General features: G+C 47.3%; 1 protein-coding gene across 5 annotated transcripts in view; it reads left to right on the forward strand.

The window, feature by feature from the left end:
• NUP188 (nucleoporin 188) overlaps window positions 1-22,339 on the forward strand; it is a 198,761-nt gene that overhangs the window by 46,591 nt on the left and 129,831 nt on the right. For 4 of the 5 annotated variants that reach the window (XM_033962010.1, XM_033962011.1, XM_033962012.1 and 1 more), the window contains one exon: window positions 7,285-7,496. The exons of the other annotated variant lie outside the window; for it this stretch is intronic. In XM_033962010.1, coding sequence (XP_033817901.1) covers window positions 7,285-7,496 — 212 coding nt within the window. The remainder of the gene's footprint in view (window positions 1-7,284; window positions 7,497-22,339) is intronic. 5 annotated transcript variants of the gene reach the window in all.

The following is a 22,339-nucleotide window of genomic DNA, read 5'->3' on the forward strand; positions in this document are numbered from 1 at the left end:
GATGAATAGGGATTATCCCAGGACAAGCAGGCATGATATTCTCACATGTGGGTGACGTCATCTACGGAGCCCCAGCGCGGACAGCTTTTCAAGCAAACTTGCTAGAAGTTTCAAGTTTGCACACTGCACCACGCATGTGCATGCCTTCTCGCCCACTAGAGGGCGCATCCCACCTCGTGGTCCTCAGTTCAATTTTTTCCGCGGAGCCAGAAAGCCCTGTGGATCTGAGCTCCAGTGTTTTGCCTTCTAGCTGCCGCGTTTCGTTGTTTCTGTTAATTGAATAAGTTCGCGGTGCTGCTTTCTTTTCTTTTAAAAAAAAAAAAAAAAAAAATATTTTGTTTTTCGTTGGGCTCCGGGGGCTCCCGGAAGCCGTGGCCGCGGGACGTCGGTCGTTCCCGGCCTTCTTCTTCGTTGATGTCCCGTCCTGTTACGGGATTTAAAAAGTGCAGCCGGTGTGAGAGGTTACTTTCCATCACTGACCCTCACCGGTGGTGCATTGTCTGTCTTGGGCCGGATCATCCGACAGCGTCGTGTGATCGCTGTGCTACTTTCCAGAACAGGGCCCTCCGTCGCCGTAAGGCCAGAATGGCGGAATTGTTCGCCGTCGACGCGCCACCTAAGGCCTCGACGTCGGCCCCGGCCTCGGCCCCGGCCTTGACCTCGGCCTCGGCGTCCTCGGGGGCCTCGGCTTCGCCTCGGCCCTCGTCTTCTAAGGCGTCGTCAGGGAAGCAGGCTTCGGGTAAGTCCTCTGTTCCATCCCCTTCAGCAAAGAAGCCATCCTCTACTCAGGCTAAGGCGGGTGGGTCGACCCCGGCCCCGCCTCGGACCTCGGCTTCGCACACCCCGAGGGAATACTCGAGACCGAGGTCGCCCTCCAGGGAGTGTGCTCCGGACTCGGAACTCCCCACCTTCGTGGGGATTCCGGCCTTCCAGGATCTCCTTCGAGCCCTGATTTCATCGGAGCTGTCGGGAGCCCTGGAAGTGTTGCAGCGTGCTGCGGTTCCGGCGGCCTCGACCGGGGCGCCTTCGGTCTCGGAGGCCCCAGCCTCGGCTCCCTCGACCTCGGGAGCCCCGGCCTCGGTGACCTCGGTCTCGGGTACTGTGGCCCCCTTAACCTCGGTCTCGGCCCTGCCCCTGACCTCGACCTCGGGGGAGCCGCCTGAGCGGAGTGTGAGGCCCAAAGAAAAGTTGCGCAGAGTGCGCCGTCTTTCCTCCTCTTCCTCCGGGTCTTCCCGGGACGCCTCGCCCTCGACGCGACCTCGGACGAGGCGCCGATCGAGGAAGTCTAAGCGGCCGCGAGGCTCGCCTCGGCACGATCGTTCCTCACCGCTCGGGGGCGAGGCGCTGCAGGTGTCGGAGTTGCGCCTCGACAACCCGAGGCTCCTCCGCTCACCTCATGGGAAGTCTTCCCGTGCCGCCTCGCCGAGGAAATGGGAGAGTGTCCCCCGGACCCCGGGGTCCTCGCCTAAGGGTTCTGCGAGGCGGAAAATTTCTCCTTCCCCCTCGAGGGCCTTGGAGAGGGGATCCTGGGATTCGGGGTCAGTTAGGGATCCTCATTATTCCCATGAGGCCTCCCCCCTCTCCTCAGTGGGGCGGTCGAGAACCCCGTCTCCCCAGGCCAGGCCGTCCTCATTTTCCTCCTTTGTTCAGGACATGGCCCGAGCCCTGGGGATTGACCTGATGGTAGGTTCTCAATATTCCAAAGAATTTTTGGAGGAACAGGACCTTCCCACTCCTCCTAGAGAGGTGCCTAGGCTTCCCCTCAACAGAGTCCTTCTGCAGACCTGGTTGAAGAACTTGTCAAACCCTCTTACAGTCACGTCTGTGCCTTCAAAAATGGAAGCGAAGTATAGGACGGTGCCCCCTAAAGGGTTCGAAAAGGCGCAGCTCTCCCACCAGTCTCTTCTGGTGGAGTCTGCCCTTTAAAAATCACAGCCCTCACGGGTTTCTGCGGCGGTTCCACCCGGCAGGGAGGGGCGGACCCTGGACAAGTTTGGCCGTCGCCTCTATTCAAATTCCCTGATGGCCACCAGGGTTCTAAATTACGCCTTCACCTTTTCCTCCTATTTGCGTGGCATGGTGAAGGACCTTCCTCAATATCGAGACTCGTTACCGGACTCCCAAAGAGCAGGATTCGATAAGTTTATGTCCAACCTGTCTCAATTGCGGTTGTACCTATTTCATGCGGTGTACGACGCCTTTGAGCTGGTTTCGAGGGTGTCGGCCTTCGCAGTGGCCATGCGCCGCTTGGCCTGGCTTCGCACCCTCGACATGGACCCAAACCTGCAGGAACGTCTTGCAGACTTGCCTTGTGTGGGGTCCGAGTTATTTGACGAGTCCTTAGATGCGGCGACCAAGCGGTTGTCGGAGCAGGAGCGCTCGTTAGCATCCCTGGTCCGCCCCAAACCTAGGCCCCCGCCGCAGAAACCTTTCCGGCCTCCGCCGCGCCGATATCCTCAGAAGTCGACTCCGGCTTTCTCGAGGCCACCTCCGAGACGTCCGTCTCAGCGAGGCAGAGGGGGACAAACCCAAGCCCTGGCGCAGGGCCCTTCTAAGCCCGCGCCTTCCTTTTGACGGGCTGAGCGGACGGGGCGGGTTCCCCTCCGCAAACTCACAGGAACCCCTTCCTATCGGGGGGCGTCTTCGGTTCTTCCGGGTGGCATGGACCGAGATAACCTCAGACGCTTGGGTGCTCCGGACCGTCTCCGAGGGCTACTCGCTCAACTTTGTATCCTCGCCACCGGACCATCCTCCAAATCTGGCCTCTTGCAACCGATCGCAGCTGCCGACCCTTCTAGCCGAGGCCAGGGCCCTATTGGTGCTTCGGGCGGTCGAACCGGTCCCCCAGGACCAGCGGGGTACGGGGTTTTACTCCCGTTACTTTTTGGTTCCAAAAAAGACCGGGGACCTGCGCCCCATACTGGACCTCAGGAAGCTCAACAAATTCCTGGTCCGGGAGAAGTTTCGAATGCTGTCTCTCCCGGTCTTATATCCTCTTTTGGAGGAAGGGGACTGGATGTGCTCCCTCGACTTGAAGGAAGCATACACCCATGTTCCGGTGCATCCCGCCTTCCGAAGATTTTTACGATTCCAGGTGGGGGATTTGCACCTACAGTACAGGGTCCTGCCCTTCGGCCTGGCTTCATCTCCACGAGTCTTCACGAAGTGCATGGTCGTGGTTGCGGCTGCCCTGAGGTCTCGTGGGCTTCATGTGTTCCCTTACCTGGACGATTGGCTTATCAAAGCCCCGACCAGGGAGGGGGTTATCTCAGCGACCCGACGGTCTATTGCCTTCCTGCAGAGCCTCGGGTTCGAGATAAACTTTCCAAAATCTCAGTTGTGCCCGGCTCAGTCTCTTCAATTTATAGGCGCGGTGCTGGACACGGTGCGCCTGCGCTCCTATCTCCCGCCCCAGCGGTTGGAAGCCTTGGTGCGGATGGGCCGTCAGGTTTCTCAACTATCGGTGGTGTCGGCCCACCGCATGATGATACTGCTCGGGCATATGGCGTCAACGGTCCACGTCGCTCCGTTTGCCAGGCTGCATCTGAGGATCCCACAATGGACCCTCGCTTCCCAGTGGCGTCAGGAGTGCGATCCAGTGTCTCGCCTCATTGCGGTGACTCCGCTTTTGCGGAAATCGCTGCGTTGGTGGACAAACTCTTCACATCTGTCCAAGGGTTTACTGTTTCTCACCCCTCCGTTTCGCAAGGTTCTGACCACAGACTCCTCGGAGTACGCGTGGGGAGCCCACATCGACGGTCTTCGCACGCAGGGGCTGTGGTCTGCCGAGGACCGTCGGTGTCACATCAACGTGCTAGAGCTTTGGGCCATCTTTCTGGCACTCCGAGCATTCGTTCACATAGTGCGGAATCAGGTTGTCCTCGTCCGCACGGACAATCAAGTAGCAATGTACTATGTGAACAAGCAGGGTGGAACGGGTTCTTGGCCCCTCTGCTCGGAGGCTCTTCGCCTTTGGGAGTGGGCGGTCTCCCGGAACATCTTCCTTCGGGCGGTCTACATCCAAGGAGAACTGAATTGTCTGGCAGACAAACTCAGTCGACTTCTGCAACCGCACGAGTGGACTCTACACTCAGCAGTTCTGCGCGAGGTTTTCGCTCGCTGGGGAACGCCGCAGGTGGATCTGTTTGCCTCGCCGGAGACCCACAAACTGCCCCTGTATTGTTCTCGGATGTACTCGCGGGACCGTCTGGAGGCCGATGCCTTTCTTCTCGATTGGGAGGGGAGGTTCCTGTATGCGTTCCCTCCTTTTCCTCTGATCATGCGAACGTTAGTACATCTGAAATCGTCCACGGCCACGATGATTCTCATTGCACCTCGGTGGCCGCGTCAGCACTGGTTCTCCCTACTGCTTCAGCTCAGTGTCAGGGAGCCTCTTCTTCTGCCTGTGTTTCCTTCTCTGCTGTCACAGAGTCAAGGATCCATGTTACATCCCAATCTGCAGTCATTACACCTGACAGCCTGGTTTCTTGCTCCCTAACTGCGCCTGATCTGTCTCAATCGGTGAGGGAGGTGTTGGAAGCCTCACGCAAGATTTCGACGAGGCTTTGTTATTCGCAGAAATGGACCAGGTTCTCTACCTGGTGTTCGTCTTTTCACCTGGATCCGGTGTCGGTTCCGGTGTCCTCGGTTTTGGACTATTTATTCCACCTGTCGCACTCTGGCCTGAAAACCACTTCGGTGCGTGTTCATCTTAGTGCTATTTCTGCCTTCCATCAACATCTGGATGGCCGCCCTCTGTCGCTCCATCCTTTGGTGACACGCTTCATGAAAGGGTTACTCAGGGTTTGTCCCCCTCTTAAGCCTCCTTCAGTCGTGTGGAATTTGAATGTGGTTTTGGCTCAACTGATGAAACCCCCTTTTGAGCCACTCAACAAGTCTCTCTTGAAATTTCTGACTTGGAAGGTGGTGTTTCTGATTGCCCTCACCTCCGCTAGGCGGATTGGCGAGTTGCAAGCCTTGGTTGCGGACCCTCCTTTCACTGTCTTCCATCATGACAAGGTGGTTCTCCGCACCCATCCTAAGTTTGTACCTAAAGTTGTTTCTGATTTCCACCTCAATCAGTCCATTGTCCTTCCTGTGTTCTTTCCTAAGCCCCACTCCCATCCTGGTGAGACGGCGCTTCACACGCTTGACTGTAAGAGGGCGTTGGCTTATTACCTTCAACGCACCAGGTCTCATCGGAAGGTTCCTCAATTGTTTTTGTCCTTCGATCCTAATCGATTAGGGCATCCGGTTTCCAAGCGCACTCTGTCTAACTGGTTGGCTGCTTGCATTTCCTTTTGCTATGCTCAGGCTGGACTTCCGCCCCCGGGTCGAGTCACGGGGCATAAGGTCCGAGCGATGGCAGCTTCAGTGGCTTTCCTCCGATCCACTCCTATGGAGGACATATGTAAAGCTGCCACTTGGTCTTCGGTTCATACGTTCACCTCTCATTACTGTCTGGACTCTTTATCCAGGAGTGACGGCCGGTTTGGCCAGTCAGTTTTGCAAAATCTGTTTTCCTAAATTGCCATCCTCCCACCTGCCCTTTTTTAGTTGGCTTGGAGGTCACCCACATGTGAGAATATCATGCCTGCTTGTCCTGGGATAAAGCACAGTTACTTACCGTAACAGGTGTTATCCAGGGACAGCAGGCATATATTCTCACAACCCGCCCGCCTCCCCGGGGATGGCTTCTATGCTAGTTATGGAACTGAGGACCACGAGGTGGGATGCGCCCTCTAGTGGGCGAGAAGGCATGCACATGCGTGGTGCAGTGTGCAAACTTGAAACTTCTAGCAAGTTTGCTTGAAAAGCTGTCCGCGCTGGGGCTCCGTAGATGACGTCACCCACATGTGAGAATATATGCCTGCTGTCCCTGGATAACACCTGTTACGGTAAGTAACTGTGCTATATGTGCATCTCTCTGTATCACAGGTGGTTATTTTACTCTTCCCATGATCCATCATGTGATGTGTGTTATAACAAGAAACATACAGGGAAGGAGTGATGTGAACCAAAAGGGAGGCAGGAAGAAAGGCTCCAAGATGCTGTGAATTATTTAGGGCGTTAGGCCAGAGATGGGGCCTCTCACCAGATAGTTGTTTATTACAGCAATTAAAGAGTTTAGGCTTGTTAAAGACACAACAAAAATTCAAAGGAAAGAAAGTTGTAACTTCAAAAAGACTGGATAAAATGAGCTGCTTGTTTTTATGACAGCCTTCTTTAGATGTTATCTGTTAACCTTAGTCTGTCAGGGTTCAATGGCTCTGCATCTTAGAGCAAACATTTTCCTTCCCCAATTAGTTTAGTCAGCTGTGTGATAAGAGAGTTAAAGAAGAGAAAATTCTATATTAGAACTATATGATAGAAAAATTAAAGAAGTCAGTAAACCATTGTCTTAACAGCTTACAGCTTTCACAGACAATGGCCAAAGAAAGGCTCCTGTACTGGTCAAAGCAGCTCTGCTTTTGACTCACTGACATTTGAACAGACGTATAGCAGTGAGTTGAGTGGAATTTCAGGCAGTTTTCTTCAGTGGGATTCACTACAATTTTTTCACGACAGAAAAAATACAGGAGGGTTTGTTTTTTTTCCATTTTACTCACTGTAAGGGATGCGCTGTTATATCTCATATGTTTCTGGAAAAATCTGTTGGGGGAAAAAGGATAAATTTGGTCTTACCTGTTAATTTTTTCCTTAGGTTCAGCCAGTCCAAAGTACTACCCTGGTATAATTTGTTCAGTTGTGCTCTGGTTGCAATTTTTATTTTCATCTTCAGATATGAAAGGGTGTTGGAGGATTCTCCTGGATTTCCTTGGGGTATGTTGCTTTATGGTTAAGGACTCTGGGATCCCTCCTTTGAGAATTTTGAGGAGGTGGATTTTATCAACATTTGCTTTGTGGACAGGAACATTGAAGAACTGTGGTTGCACAGTACCTTTTAAAGGGAAGAGCTCACAGTTTTTAAGTCTCTGCCTACATCTGTTGGCTGAGAGACATAAGAACATAAGAATTGCTGCTGCTGGGTCAGACCAGTGGTCCATCTTGCCCAGCAATCCACTTATGTGGCGGCCCTTAAGTCAAAGACCAGTGCCCTAACTGAGATTAGCCATAAACTATGTATTCTGGATTAGTCCAATTGGATTTTTAAGGAAATAAAAATAGTAGGTAAGACCACATTTTTCTTTTCTATAAATATGTTGAAGATATTAGTTTGTCCTCCTTGATAGTAGTAGTAGTAATGGGCTGGAGCAGCTTGTAACTTGTTTCTGATTTGTACAGACAGAGCGCCGGGCATCTCGCTGGTTCTTACAGTGCCTCCGGGAGCAGGCTATGCTGCTGGAGATTATCTTCTTGCACTTTGCCTATTTTGAGATGTCCCCTGTAGAGCTGCTCACATTCTCCAGAATCTTTAAAGAGCAAGGTTTTGGGCGCCGACAAACAAATCGTCATTTACTTGATGAAAGTATGGATCCGATAGTAGAACGAATTGGGTGAGTGTGGACATATATGCACTAGAGAAGGCAAATAGATTAGGTCAGGAAAATGGAGGCATGTATATCTATCACCAGATTTCATTGGTTTATTTCTCTTGGGAAAGGTCAAATTTTTTTATTCTTTCCAAATAATGAACTGAAAAAGTATTATGGTTTATTGTTTTATTAATCTTGTTATACCTCTTGTTCATTTTACTGGTCCAAGTGGTTTACAAAATACAATTAAATATTGAGAAAAATAAAAAATTATATATATATATAAAAAGGAACTCCATTGTTAAATATGATAGACCTAACCCATACAAACAGCAAACATACCAGAAAACATTCACTCTTAAATGTTTGTCTGAGGAAAATATAACACTCCAAAAATGTAATGGAATGGAATGAAAGTTGATATGGTTAAAAAGGCATATTTAGTTAAAAAGTGTGTCAAATTAAACAGGGATTCTAGAGAAATAAAACCCTCCTAAAAAAAAGTCCGTTAGTTTTAGTGGGAGAAGTAGCTCCAGTTTCTGTGGCATAGAAACTTAAGCATAGTATAACATAGCAGTTAGGAAATTCCTCCTTTCATACATACTCTCCCTGTTCTTTACTGTCCCAACTAGAATATGATATTAGATTTTGTGGGGTTCCTTTATTTATGCATGTTATGAAATGGAGGAGTTACCTAATGGTTGGAGCACCTGCCTCAGCGCTCTGAGGTTGTGAGTTTGATTTCCACTGCAGCTCCTTGTGACTCTGGTCAAGTCAATTAACACATCATTGCCCCAGGTACAAAATAAGTACCTGTCTAAAATATGTAAACTGCTTTGATTGTGTAAACCACACAGAAAAAGCAGTATATATGTCCCATCCTCTTTACCCTTTATGATTGTTACTCACTTTGAACTATTGTGAACTGATAAGAAATGAGCAATAAAACCAACTAAACTCCCCCACCATTCTCCAGATTGACTGAAAACCGCACTACTTACACACTTTCCCACTGCCCAAAACTGCCCCACTTACAAAAACTTTCTGCAACTGCATCACCAGACACACAGATATGCAAATGGGTTGGAAAGAATTCCATGAACCATGCTCCCAGTTTGTTCTACAATGAGTGTCCTTATGCTGAAAAATTAAATAAAAAAATTCCTTTTTCTGGTGTTGAATGTATATATCTTCTTGTTTCCTTGGAGAAAATTTCTGGCTATATGCTATTCAGCTATCATTTGAAAAATTTATTTTTAAAGAAGGATGGGGAGACATGTGTTCTCTTACTGAGCCATAATTTTATGTATTAGGTTTTTCTTGTCACCCAACAGACAAGAACATATGGGCTATGCTCCTCAACCAGTAGATGGAGACAAGAGAATAAAGATTTGTGAGAATATGGTGTGTCTGGCTCATATATGCATATGTGGTGGGAGTGTCCCTTGGCTCACTGGCTCTGGGAGGAGACCTTCTGCTTCATCTCTCAAATTCTACATCACACCATTACTATCTCATATGGAGATGGTGCCACTGACTGCCCCTGTACCTGGTCCGGGTGAAAGTGCAGACTTGTTGACAATGGTAGCCGCCCAATTGACATTGACAGCCTATTGGAAGCAGCCGGTTGGTCCTCCTATGGAGCAGCTGGTGGACAAATTGAACTGTTGGTATGAAATGTATTATATGACTGTTCTTAAGTACAATTAGATCCTGCTTTTTAAAAGGTGATGGCAAGCATTTCCACAATGGTGTGCACATTCTACACTGTGAACTGAACCCCCCCCAAAAAAAAATGTTTTTTGTCTTATCTTCTACAGAACTCAGCTGATTCTTATGAAATTTAGTGCGTCTTGTCCTGAATGAAATTGATATAAAATGTTGTAAATATTTCCTACTGCATCACAACACTACCTTGTGAAAATTAATTGTTGCTATGGGATACATGCAGAAGCAGAAGATAGTTTGTAAATAGTCTCAGTATCAAAATGATTTTCACTGCAGGAGGCTGAATTCTGATAAAGAACTTGGTACTGCTAAAAGGTTACAGCAGTTAACGATTGTTGAAAGAGTTCTCACAGAAGGGTTGGAACAAAAACGGCCTTGATGTGCTGCCATGCAAGATCTGAGCAATGGGCACTGTGGATCATAAGCCAGTCAGTGGACAACCATGCTCGATTCGCACATAAGAGCACATTGACATTGTATGTGATCTTGTACTGAGCCAGAAGGATGCACAAACACACAAAAACTCGCCAAATAGCAAGAGAAGCAGGAATAAGGCAGACAACTGTGGTTAAGATAATTCATGACGATCTGAAAGTAAAGTGGCGTTGTGCCCAAGAGTTAACTTTACACAACAAAGACACACACCTGAAATGGTGCAAGCAGTTTTTGATCAAGTACCCAGAACACAATGTTATCCCAGGAAAAGCAGGCAGCATATTCTTGACTGATGGGTGACGGCACCGACGGAGCCCCGGTACGGACAATTTTAGAGTGATTGCACTCTAAGAACTTAGAAAGTTCTAGCTAGGCCGCACCGCGCGTGCGCCTTCCCGCCCGACAGAGGCGCGCGATCCCCAGTTTCTTAGTTTCCGTGGAGCTAAGAAGACGCGTGTTTCCAACGGCTGTTGGACTCTCTTTTTTCGCCTTCCCGCTCGCGCAATTTTTCTCGTGAATTTATTCACTTTTTCTTCTTTTCTTATTTTCCTAAAAAAAAAAAAAGTTTATTTTTTTCGACTTTTTTCGGTCGGCCCCGGCGGGGCCTGTTGGCACCATCGAAGCCTCGGGCTTCGATTTTGCTACTGCCGTTTTTCCCTTCATGCCTCCTTCTCCGGGTTTTAAGAAGTGTCAGCGGTGTGCACGCCCTATTTCTTTATCTGACCCGCACAAGTGGTGCCTTCAGTGTTTGGGTCCGGACCATAGGGCAGAAACGTGCACCCGCTGTAGTTCTCTTCAAAAGAGAACTTTGAAGAACCGCCAAATTCAGCAGCGGATTCTTTTCGGTGCCGCTATGGAAGTTCCACCGGCGTCGACTCCGGCGACTTCCTCCATATCGGCACCGGTGGTTTCGACACCGCAAGAGGTCTCTTCGGTGTTGCACCCTTCAGGTAAGCCGGCTAAGAAGCCATCCCCTTCTGTTCTTGGCCCGCCAGTCGAACAAGCAGTGAGCCAAGTCCTGCAGACTGTGCGCCGGCCCCGCAAACGCTCCACTCCCATAGAAGTCACTGCCTCTTCATCGGCATCGACTTCGCCTGAGCGTCGAGCGGCACCGCAGGTACCGAGCAAGAAAAAAGCGGTATCGGTGCCATCGGGACCGTCTCTGGATGAGCGTATAGCATCCATCCTTCAGGTCCAGCTTAAGGAGCAATTGCAACACCTGCTCCCGGCTCTGCTAACTCCGAACCTTCTGGTGTCGGTACCCACTGAGCCTGCAGTACCGATAGTCGACCAGCCTATGTTGTAGGCATCGGCGTTACCGGCACCGCTTAAATCTGCCTCTTCCATTTCTATGCCTGTCTTATCGGCAGAGCCAAAGTCTCTTCGACGTACAGCTCACTCGGCCTCTGATCCGGTACCGCTCTCTGATACCCGTCCGTTTTACAGTCACCGGGTACGGTGTCGATGCGTTCAGGCAAATCGGTACGCAAAACCAGGCATACCGAATCCTCTACCCCTTTGTCTCAGGGCCGTCTCCCATCGGTACGGGACCCTGATTTATGGGATGACTCCGATGATCCCCTAGGTACCGAGGAGGATTTTTCATCAGATGAGGCTGACCCATCGGTGCAGGATCCTGCTAGTAAGCCAGAGCACTCTTCCTTCACCAAATTTCTTCGGGAAATGTTAGACACCCTTTCTCTTCCCTTGGAATCTGATTTTAAGAAGTCAAAAGCATTCTTGGAGGCTTTGGACTTTGAAGAACCTCCCAAAGAATTTTTAAAGTTACCCCTTCATGATATATTAAGGGAAACTTTTTACAAAAATTTGGAAACTCCTCTCACTATTCCAGGAGCTCCAAGGAAGTTGGAATTACTTTATAAAGTTATTCCTATCCCAGGGTTTGACAAACCTCAGCTTCCACATAAATCTTTGCTGGTGGAGTCAACCCTCAAAAAATCTGCAGGCTCTAGTGTATATGCCTCTGTCCCTCCTGGCAGAGAAGGCAAGGCCATGGACAAATTTGGTAAACGACTTTACCAAAATGCTATGTTGGCCAACCATTCAGGTAACTATGCGTTTCACTTTTCCTTTTACCTGAAACATCTTATCCAGCAGATGGCTACTTTTCAGAAATATATTCCTGACCGCAAGCTTTCTGCTTTTCAACAATGCACTGCCAGTCTCTTGCAACTCAGGAAGTTTATGGTCCATTCCATCTATGACACTTTTGAACTGACCTCCCGAGCTACTGCTATGGCTGTAGCGATGAGACGATTGGCGTGGCTTCGCGTCTCAGACCTTGATGTGAACCACCAGGATCACCTTGCCAATGCTCCCTGCCTGGGGGATGAGCTGTTTGGTGAATCTCTGGACACCACCACTCAGAAGCTTTCTGCTCATGAGACGAGGTGGGATACTTTATTGAAAAACAAGAAGAAACCCCCTCCTCCTCGTCCTTTCAGGCAGCAGACGACCTATCAGAGGCGTTTTTCTGCTCGGCCGATTCAGCCTCATCCTCCTCAGCCTCGAAGGCAAAGGCAGCAACAACAACAGGCTCGCCAACAACAGCCGCCTGCCATGAAGCCTGTTGCTCTGCCTAAACCGACTCAGCCCTTTTGACTCGCTTCTCCAGGGCATTGCCAGTCTTCCTCCCTCATGTCCTCTTCCGCAACCTATAGGAGGTCGACTAAACATTTTTCTAACTCGATGGGAAGTAATCACCACCAACCAGTGGGTACTCTCTATCATAGCCCACGGCTACTCCCTCAATTTTCAGACTCCTCCGCCGTTAGGCCTGCCAAAAGAGACTGCTTCCAACAAGTCTCAGTCCTTCCTTCTAGCTCAAGAAGTTCAATCCCTCCTTCTTCTCAATGCCATCGAAGAAGTTCCTCAAGATCAGAGAGGTCAGGGATTTTACTCACGGTACTTTCTAGTTCCCAAAAAGACCGGAAACCTCAGACCTATATTAGATCTCAGAGATCTCAACAAATGCTTGGTCAAGGAGAAGTTCAAAATGCTCTCTCTTGCCACCCTCTACCCTCTCATCTCTCAGGGCGACTGGCTATGCTCCCTCGATCAAAAAGAGGCTTACACACATATTCCTATCCATCTGACGTCCAGGCAATATCTGCGCTTTCTCATCATTCAGACCCATTATCAGTACAAGGTGCTACCCTTCGGTCTGGCCTCCTCTCCCAGGGTATTCACCAAGTGCCTGATTGTAGTAGCGGCCTATCTCCGCTCTCACAATTTTCAAGTCTTCCCTTACTTGGACGACTGGCTGATCAAAGCTCACTCTCCTCAGGCGGTTCTGCTTGCCACCAACCAGACCATTCACTTTCTTCGGCTGTTGGGTTTCGAAATCAATCTACCCAAGTCGCACCTCATTCCAACCCAGCGACTTCAATTCATTGGAGCCATTCTGGACACTGTTCTGATGCGGGCGTTTCTTCCATCCAACCGCCTTCAGACCATCCTTCATCTCTGTCAGCAGGTGTTTCAACAGATTACCATTTCTGCGAATCACATGATGGTGCTATTGGGGCACATGGCTTCGACAGTACATGTCACCCCCTTCGCACGTCTCCACCTGCGTACTCCTCAAAGGACCCTAGCGAACCAGTGGTCACAAGCGACGGATCCTTGCTCACAACACATATCTGTGACATCGTCTCTTCGACAGTCGCTTCTTTGGTGGTTGACATCTTCAAATCTATCCAGAGGTCTACTGTTCCATCTACCTCCTCATCAACTAGTCATCACCACAGATTCCTCCCCCTATGCCTGGGGAGCTCACTTGAACGAGTTCCAAACTCAGGGGTTTTGGACTGCCCAGGAAAAGAAACACCACATCAATTTCCTGGAACTCCGAGCAATGTTTTATGCCCTCAAGGCGTTTCAACATCTTCTCTTTCCTCAAGTATTACTTATTTGCACAGACAATCAAGTTGCAATGTACTACATCAACAAACAAGGAGGGACGGGCTCTCGCCTGTTGTGTCAGGAAGCCCAACGGATTTGGTTTTGGGCAACAGCTCGTCATTTATTCCTGAAGACTGTCTACATTCAAGGGGAGCAGAATTCCTTAGCAGACAATCTCAGCAGAATTCTCCAACCTCATGAATGGACTCTCGACCCCTTGACTCTCCAGTCCATTTTCGCTCAATGGGGCACTCCACAAGTGGACCTTTTTGCAGCTCCTCACAATCATCAGCTGCCCCTGTTTTGCTCCAGACTCTACTCTCCTCACTGTCTGGCACCCGATGCATTTCTCCTGGATTGGACCAATCTCTTCCTATATGCATTTCCCCCTCTACCGCTCATGCTACAGACATTGTTCAAGCTCAAGAGGGAACGAGCCACCATGATTCTTATCGCTCCACGGTGGCCCAGGCAACATTGGTTCTCCCTTCTACTTCAACTCAGTTGCAGGGAACCCATACCTCTTCCACTGTTTCCTTCTCTACTTACTCAGCATCAACAGTCCCTACTGCATCCCAACTTACAGTCTCTGCACCTGACAGCTTGGTTTCTCTCGGCTGACTTCGGCTCATTCACTCCTTTCTCAGCCTGTCCGTTCTATCATTGATGCTTCCAGGAAACCGGCCACTCTTCAGTGTTATCAACAGAAATGGTCTCGGTTTTCTTCCTGGTGCCTCTTACATCACCATAATCCCATGTCTCTAGCAGTGGGACTGGTGTTGGACTATCTTCTTTCCTTGTCTGACTCTGGCCTTAAATCTACTTCTATCAGAGTTCATCTTAGTGCCATTCCTGCCTTTCATGAGCCAGTTCATGGAAAACCCCTCTCGGCTCATCCTCTGGTTTCTAGATTCATGAGGGGCCTTTTCAATGTAAAACCACCTCTCAAGCCCCCTCCTGTGGTTTGGGATCTCAATGTGGTTCTTTCCGCTTTAATGAAGCCTCCTTTTGAACATTTGGCCACAGCACATTTCATATTTCTCACTTGGAAAGTGGTCTTCCTGATAGCTCTCACTTCTACCAAGGGTTTCAGTGAGTTGCATGCACTAGTGGCCGATCCACCTTTCACGGTTTTTCACCATGATAAGGTGGTTCTACGTACACACCCCAAATTTCTCCCTAAGGTTGTGTCTGACTTTCATCTTAATCAGTCCATTGTCCTACCTGTATTTTTTCCAAAGCCTCATTCTCATCCAGGTGAACAGGCTTTGCATACCTTGGACTGTAAACGTGCTTTGGTTTACTATCTCGAACGCACTAAACCTCACAGATCATCTCCTCAACTGTTTTTGTCTTTTGATCCTAACAAGTTGGGTCATCCTGTATCTAAACGCACCCTATCCAATTGGCTTGCTGCTTGCGTTGCATTCTGTTATGCTCAGTCGGGCCTGACACTGGAAGGTTCTGTCATGGGCCACAAAGTTAGAGCTATGGCAGCATCTGTAGCTTTCCTCCGTTCCACTCCTATTGAGGAAATCTGCAAGGCTGCTACTTGGTCCTCAGTTCATACTTTCACATCTCACTATTGTCTGGATGCATTCTCCAGATGGGATGGACACTTCGGCCAATCTGTTTTACAAAATTTGTTTTCTTAATGGCCAACCTTCCCTCCATCCCTCTTTTTGTTAGCTTGGAGGTCACCCATCAGTCAAGAATATGCTGCTTGCTTGTCCTGGGATAAAGCACAGTTACTTACCGTAACAGGTGTTATCCAGGGACAGCAGGCAGATATTCTTGCGTCCCTCCCACCTCCCCGGGTTGGCTTCTTAGCTGGATTATCTTAACTGGGGACCGCACGCCTCTGTCGGGCGGGAAGGCACTCACGCACGCGCGGTGCGGCCTAGCTAGAACTTTCTAAGTTCTTAGAGTGCAATCACTCTAAAATTGTCCGTACCGGGGCTCCGTCGGTGCCGTCACCCATCAGTCAAGAATATCTGCCTGCTGTCCCTGGATAACACCTGTTACGGTAAGTAACTGTGCTTTAGCTTCATCTGGTTTACAGATGAAAAGATATTTACAGTAGCTCTACTGATTAACACATAGAAAGATCGCCTGTATGTGCCTTTAACTACACTGAAGCTTGAGGTTAATGCCAAACGTCTACTACAGATCTGTCCAACTTTCAGCCAATCAATCATGGTCTTAGTTGCAATCTCAAAACTCGGATTCAGAGATCTGTTCTTCATCGATCCTGGGGTTAAGATCAATGGTGCATACTATCGGCATGTCCTCTTTATGCAAAAACTGTTGCCAGCAATCTGTCGCATGTCAGGAAACTATCTTCCAACAGGACAATTCCCCAGCACATCGGGCAAAGGACACCATAGAGCTGCTAAATCGGGAGACCTCATACTTCATTGGTCCAGATCTCTGACCTGTGAATTCACCAGGCCTAAACCCAGTTGACTACCAGTTCTGGGGGCTGATACAGGACTGCGTCTACCAGACAGTGACATCTTGACGTCAAAGACCTTAAACAGCACCTCATCTCTGTTTGGGCTGAGCTGAAACAGAGAATCATTGACTAGTCCATAGATCAGTGGTGACCAAGACTGAGTGCGTGCCTTTGTGCAAAGGGAGCACCCTTTGAACATCTTCTTAATTGAAACATTACTTTTTGACATTACATTTTTCTGCAAGATATGCCATAAAACTTTTTGATGTGTTTTTATTTTGTTTGTGATTCATTTTCACAAGGTAGCTTTGTGGTGCTATGGGAAATATTTACAATATTTTACATTAATTTCATTGATGGTGGCTAGGCCTTTGTCAGGAGCAGCATGAAGGTATAATCAGATCCAGTAATTTGTATCAGTTTCAGAAGAGATGAATTGGCTACAGTTCTTGGGAGAGCCTGTGCAGGTCTGGAGTTTTGGGAAAAATGGAAGGCACAATCATTGGTATCAAGTGTAGGGTCCTGATGCTTGGGATGTATCTGGTGTAGAGAGCCAATGTCTATTGTAGATCCTTTGAAAGAATATGCAATTCTTATGGGAAGGGGGGATGAATTGACTTTTTCCAATGGGAAGAGTTGTTGGCAATTGTTTCATAGACACCTGAGGCACTAAGCATCTTGGAGCTCGTAGTACTGAAGATTACATTTTGGAGGACATTTGTAGACTGATGGAAGCCTTTCCAAACCATCAAGCTATTCAGGCTCTCAGTGTAGTGGGATGCATTGAAGGTGGGTCTAAGAACTCGTAGGACTGTGGGTAGACTTTACTGGTTAATTGTGGAAGAGAAAGAAAGGTTAACATTGTGTAAAATATATACATGGATTCCAGCATTAATTAAAAAAGAAAACAACTGTTCCATAGAGGGCATCATGACTCTTAAGGATCTTCAGGACCAGAAACTGGAAGCATTGTTGAAATGGATATTTGAAGTTTTAACCTTAGACCTCCTAGGTTGTTGTTTGTAGTATTTTACATATCCAAAGCCTTTTCACTCTGGGTTCAACAGCTTCCTAGGGAGCCTTCGGAAGATGGATAGCAGTATCCTTGGGATTCTGCCTGCTTAGAAGTAGGACCAGCATATTTAGTGGATACTTTCTGCAGTCTTATCCAGACTTTGAACATACTTTGACTAAGGAACTGGTCAGTGAAAACAGCCTTTAAAGCTCAGCTTGGTAGGTTGCCTTTCAGAAAGAAGCATCTCATTAGCTGAGCTGTAATCTTCAGTAATATTTGATATTTTTCACAACCCTGTAGTGTGATCCTATATCTGATATGTTTCAGTAATCTGTTGTATTAACAACCTGTGAATTAGTCAGAGTTTGAATTGCTAACATCCAAAAATCTAAAATTTATTGCACCAGTTTTAATTTATAATAAGTTCTATATACTACCAGTTGAATTTGTGAATAGAATGTCAAAGATTGTATTAATAGATACTCCCAGATACGAATCCTAGAGTGCAATCAGTCTGCTCCCTTCCCTTAACCCAGTTCTGTTCCAATCCAAATCACCTAAACAAATGATCTTAATTGTCCACCAGATCAGTTCAGTTGAATGGAAATTCTTGTGATTCTGCCCTATATAGGGCACCATGCACCCATAGTTTAAATTCTAGATTGTACTCCTATGCCATCCAGTTGAATTATAGGTGGATGGAAAGGGGGCCCTTCTGGAGTCTGGCTTTCGCACCTGAGAGTCCTATGGTTCTCAGGCTAAAATGTTTTTATATTTCTGCTTATTTTCCACACTGTGCAGGTTGGCTGTTAGAAAAAAAGAAAGAGGTATTCTTAGGCTCTCAATGGTAAGTTTTTGGAGGGAAGAATCATAGTAGGAAGTTTGTGAGACGCAAGTATCAGCAGAGATGATCCAAAAGATCAGGAGGTGCTCCTGTGGGGAGGTTGTAGGTGAAGAAGCAAGAGTGCATTGGACTGGTGGCAGATAGAGAGCCACATGATCATGATGACCTCCTCAGAATGCATCAAGTGGTATTCTTACTGCAGCAGCTCCAGAACAGCTCTAGTCAGTGTAGCTCATGTTCAGACAGCATGCCAGATGGGAGAGTGTGTGTCGGCAGTTTTACCAATAAGAATGTTGCGGATCAGAGTGTCTGTGATTTTCCTGTGCAGAGGGCTGCAGAGTCATCTGTCATCTGGCAACATGGTAGTGACAGCCACTTTGAGCCCGTGATCTTAGGAGATGCTTGCTTCCCTCTCTGGCTCTGGGGAGGGTGGAGGAGGGGAGTCTCGGATTGGATACTTGAGTTCCCATAGGAAGCCTTTGTGGCATTAGACTTGGTATACATTTTCCAGGGACCAGGGGACTTATTTCCCTCTGAGTTTGTATTCTTATTTTACATGGCATTTGGTTTGCAGCTCAGTCTCCACCAGAGCAGAGCCCAGCGGATAGGTTTTATTTGGAGGAGCAGCCAGAGTGGAATGCATAGTCAGAGGGTTTTGTGGTCTCTGACAATTGGAACTGGTCCAAGATGGATCATCTGAGAAATCATTGGAGGGAGACATATTACCATTTGGGGAAGGAGATGACCTTTTAGTAGTCACTCTTCTGGAGGAAAGAGCTGCCCTCCATGAATGTGCAGGCCTTACATGTGCTTAGTATTTTTGAGGATCTGCTGTAAAGAGGCTGCTGTAGGGGGGATTCCTATTTTAGAGAAGTTGCATAAATCTAGTACTGTAAGTCTTTCTTTCCTGGTTCATCAGGCAGTTAAGTCTCTCATTGTGGCAATCTCAGAATTGGAAGAGCCATGAACAAAGTTATACCCTCTGGTTCTAGAGAAAGAGCGGACTGCTGGGCATGATGGACCTCAGGTCTGACCCAGCGGAGGCATTGCTTATGTTCTTATGATAAATTAGGCTGTGGATACAGTCTTGAAGACAGCCTTAGTATGTTTCCCTTTAGAGTTAAGCTTCTTTTTGATGAGGATTTGGAAAAGTTGGTTAAAGATCTGGGAGAAATTAGACCTTAGGCTCTGTACCCTGTCCCCCCTCTTGTGGTCTAGTGGTAGGCCAGGACAGGGCAGGCAGGGAAGTTTTTCTGTTTCCTGCTCAGCTTTGGAAAATGCACATGTCTAGTGGACATGCAAAGACGAGGACAGTATCTGAATTCAAGAAACCATGGCTATGAAAGGGCTTATAGAGCCTAGAAGTAGAAGAGGTTTAAATGACTTGCCCAGGGTCATAAGGAGCTACTACAGCATTAACCATGAGGTTACCCCTCCATCCACTCCATGTGATTGGAAAGACTAAATAGAATATTATATAATCTTTATCTGCCATTACTTCTCTGCATTTCTATGAACACAATTTTGAATAACAATAAAATTAAATTATACTGTATATCAACTTCAAATTCAACACTGATATACTTGAAACTGATTTTTCAAGGGTATTTCTTCTAGTTTACACATTTAAGAAAAGTTCTTAAGCTCTATGAACTGGCCCTTGAAGAATGTTGGGGGATTTTTGTTTCCACGGGTGGAGAAAATGCAGAGGGGTTTTATAAAAGCATTCTGAGAGAGCCAACCTAAATCTTCATGAGGAGAAATCGCATAACTGTAAGCTTCTTTGTTTGATTTCACTCAAAATGATGATGGTTATGCTTATGGGTGGTATCAGGTTTCACACATTAATTGAAACAGAAATAAAGTGCAAAATTAGTAAAACCTGGTCCTGTGCCACTGCCCGAATGTCCAGCGCTGCATCAGCAGGCTCCCCCATCTGCTGCGGAAGTGAAAGGCAGGCGCGAGCCCTGAGTGCGCCGTCCTGCGCTGCCGCTGGAATGGTGCCATCAGCTCCCGTGAGTCTCGCGAGAACCAAAGACACCATTCGGGTGGTGGAACAGGACCAGAGAGTGGCGCTCAGGGCTCGCACCTGCCTTTCACTTCTGCGGCAGATAGGGGAGCCTGACGAAGCAGCTCTGGACCAAGCTGACAACATCATTCGGGCGGCGGCAACGCGGGACCAGACAGGTGCGCTCAGGGTTCATGCCTGCATCTCACTGCCGCAACAGATTGGGACTCGGGCAGCTGTCCAGCAGGGGAGCCTACCAATGCAGCGCTGGACCTCCAGGATTACATAAAAGTACCGGGGCGAGGGGGGGGGGATACGGTATTCGTTGCTTAAGAAGCACCATTATTTCCACCCACTTTTTTTGGGGAAAATAGTACATCTTATGGAGCAAAAAATACAATACTACATTTACTTAGTGATTCCAAAAAAAGAAGTGTGTTTTCAACCCATTTTGAACCTGAAAAGTGTAAACTTAGTCTTGCTTGTCCTGCATTTCAAAATGGAGACCCTGCATTCAATAATTGTGACAGTGAGACAAAGCAAAGTCCTGATGTCATTGGATCTCATATTCTTTTTTTTTTTATTATTTAAAATTCTTTATTCATTTTATAACTTACATCAAGTGTACAGTAAATATCAAACAATTATAATACAACATCACTTGAAAAATCTTCAATATCATACACCAATAAGATTTAACCCCCACCCCCTCCCAAATTAATATATAACTAATATATACCACCTGAAAATAATATCTTATGACAATCATATATATATTCTTAATGGAAAACCAAGAACCCCCTCCACCCCAAATCCACATGTGTATTAAAATTGGATCTCATATTCTGATATGGAAGGAGCACCTTGATGTTCTCAGTCTTAGGGCATTGTTAATTTCAGATGATGCTCTCTAACCTTGTTACAGCTCTGTGCACCTTCTCAAATGTCTGTAGGTGATAGATGCAGTGCTTCACAAAGAGAGCATTTTGGTGCTCCCGTATTTGGATGTTTGGCTTATCAGAGTGAAGTTGGCTTTGGAGAGCTATCTAGTCATGACTTGGGTGATTCAGTTGTTACAAATCTTTAGCTGGGTTGTCAATTTAAACTAAACTAAACCTTAAGTTTGTATACCGCATCATTTCTATAAAGATAGAGCTCGACACGGTTTACAGGTAATTCAATAAATGAGGGAAGGACATAATAAAAAAATTAGAGGTTATGAAGAGGATAGCTAGCTTTACATTTTTTTTTTTTTTTTTAAATTTCTTTATTGATATTTTGAAAAATCGAAAAAAACCCCAAAAAACAACTATATGAAAATATTTTAAATAGATAGCTTTATGTTTTTAGACAGAAGCAAATTGGAACCATCTCAGAGTCAAACACTTAGGTGCACTTTGATACTGAGGATGACAGAGCAGAAAGTGCACAAGATTCAGGATGAGATAAGGTTGCTATTGGTAAGACATGCTTTTTGTGGATGGGGCTACATGCAACTCTTGGCGTCCATGGCTGCAACAATTTAGTTGTTTCTGTGGTCTAAGGTGAGACCCTTTCAGAGTCTTTGCTGCATCATTGGTTGGCTTAGACATAGTCTCATGGAGTACTGCGTCCAATACTGGTCGCCGTACCTTAAGAAGGATATGGCGATACTCGAGAGGGTCCAGAGAAGATCAACAAAGATGATAAAGGTCATGGAAAACCTTTCATATGCTGAAAGGCTAGAGAAGCTGGGACTCTTTACCCTGGAAAAGCGGAGACTTAGAGGGGACATGATAGAGACTTATAAAGTCATGAAAGGCATAGAGAAGGTGGAGAGGGACAGATTCTTCAGACTAGTGGGGACATCAAAAACAAGAGAGCATTCAGAAAAACTGAAAGGAGACAGATTCAGAACGAATGCTAGGAAGTTCTTCTTCACTCTGAGGGTGGTGGACACCTGGAATGCGCTTCCAGGAGAGGTGATAGGACAGAGTACAATATAGAGTTTCAAAGAGGGATTGGATGACTTCCTGAAGGAGAAAGGGATTACAGGATATAGATAGAGGGTTACTATGCAGGTTACTTCAGGATTAGGGTATAAATAATTTAGGAGGTGGAGAACTTACAGGTCATGGACCTGGGGGGCCGCCGCTGGAGCGGTCTGCTGGGCACGATGGACCCCTGGTCTGACCTGGCAGAGGCAGTGCTTATGTTCTTATGTAACAGAGGCTAGGGCCAGTCTTGCTTGGTGAGGAGAATGGATTTGAAGATTCCCAGCTGGGTTGTGGTGACAACAAATTCCATTGTGGTTGGTTTAAAAGACCAGGTAGCTCAGGGTCAGTATTCAAAGCCCCCGGGGGATAATAAATAAGTTGGACCTGGGCTATTTGGAAGGTGCCACAGACCACTGAAAGGCTATCGGGGTTTTCTCTGACAACATACTGCTGTACTGGCATATATGAATCAGTGTGGA

Source organism: Geotrypetes seraphini, chromosome 10, assembly GCF_902459505.1.
Source record: "Geotrypetes seraphini chromosome 10, aGeoSer1.1, whole genome shotgun sequence".
Lineage (NCBI taxonomy): Eukaryota > Metazoa > Chordata > Amphibia > Gymnophiona > Dermophiidae > Geotrypetes > Geotrypetes seraphini.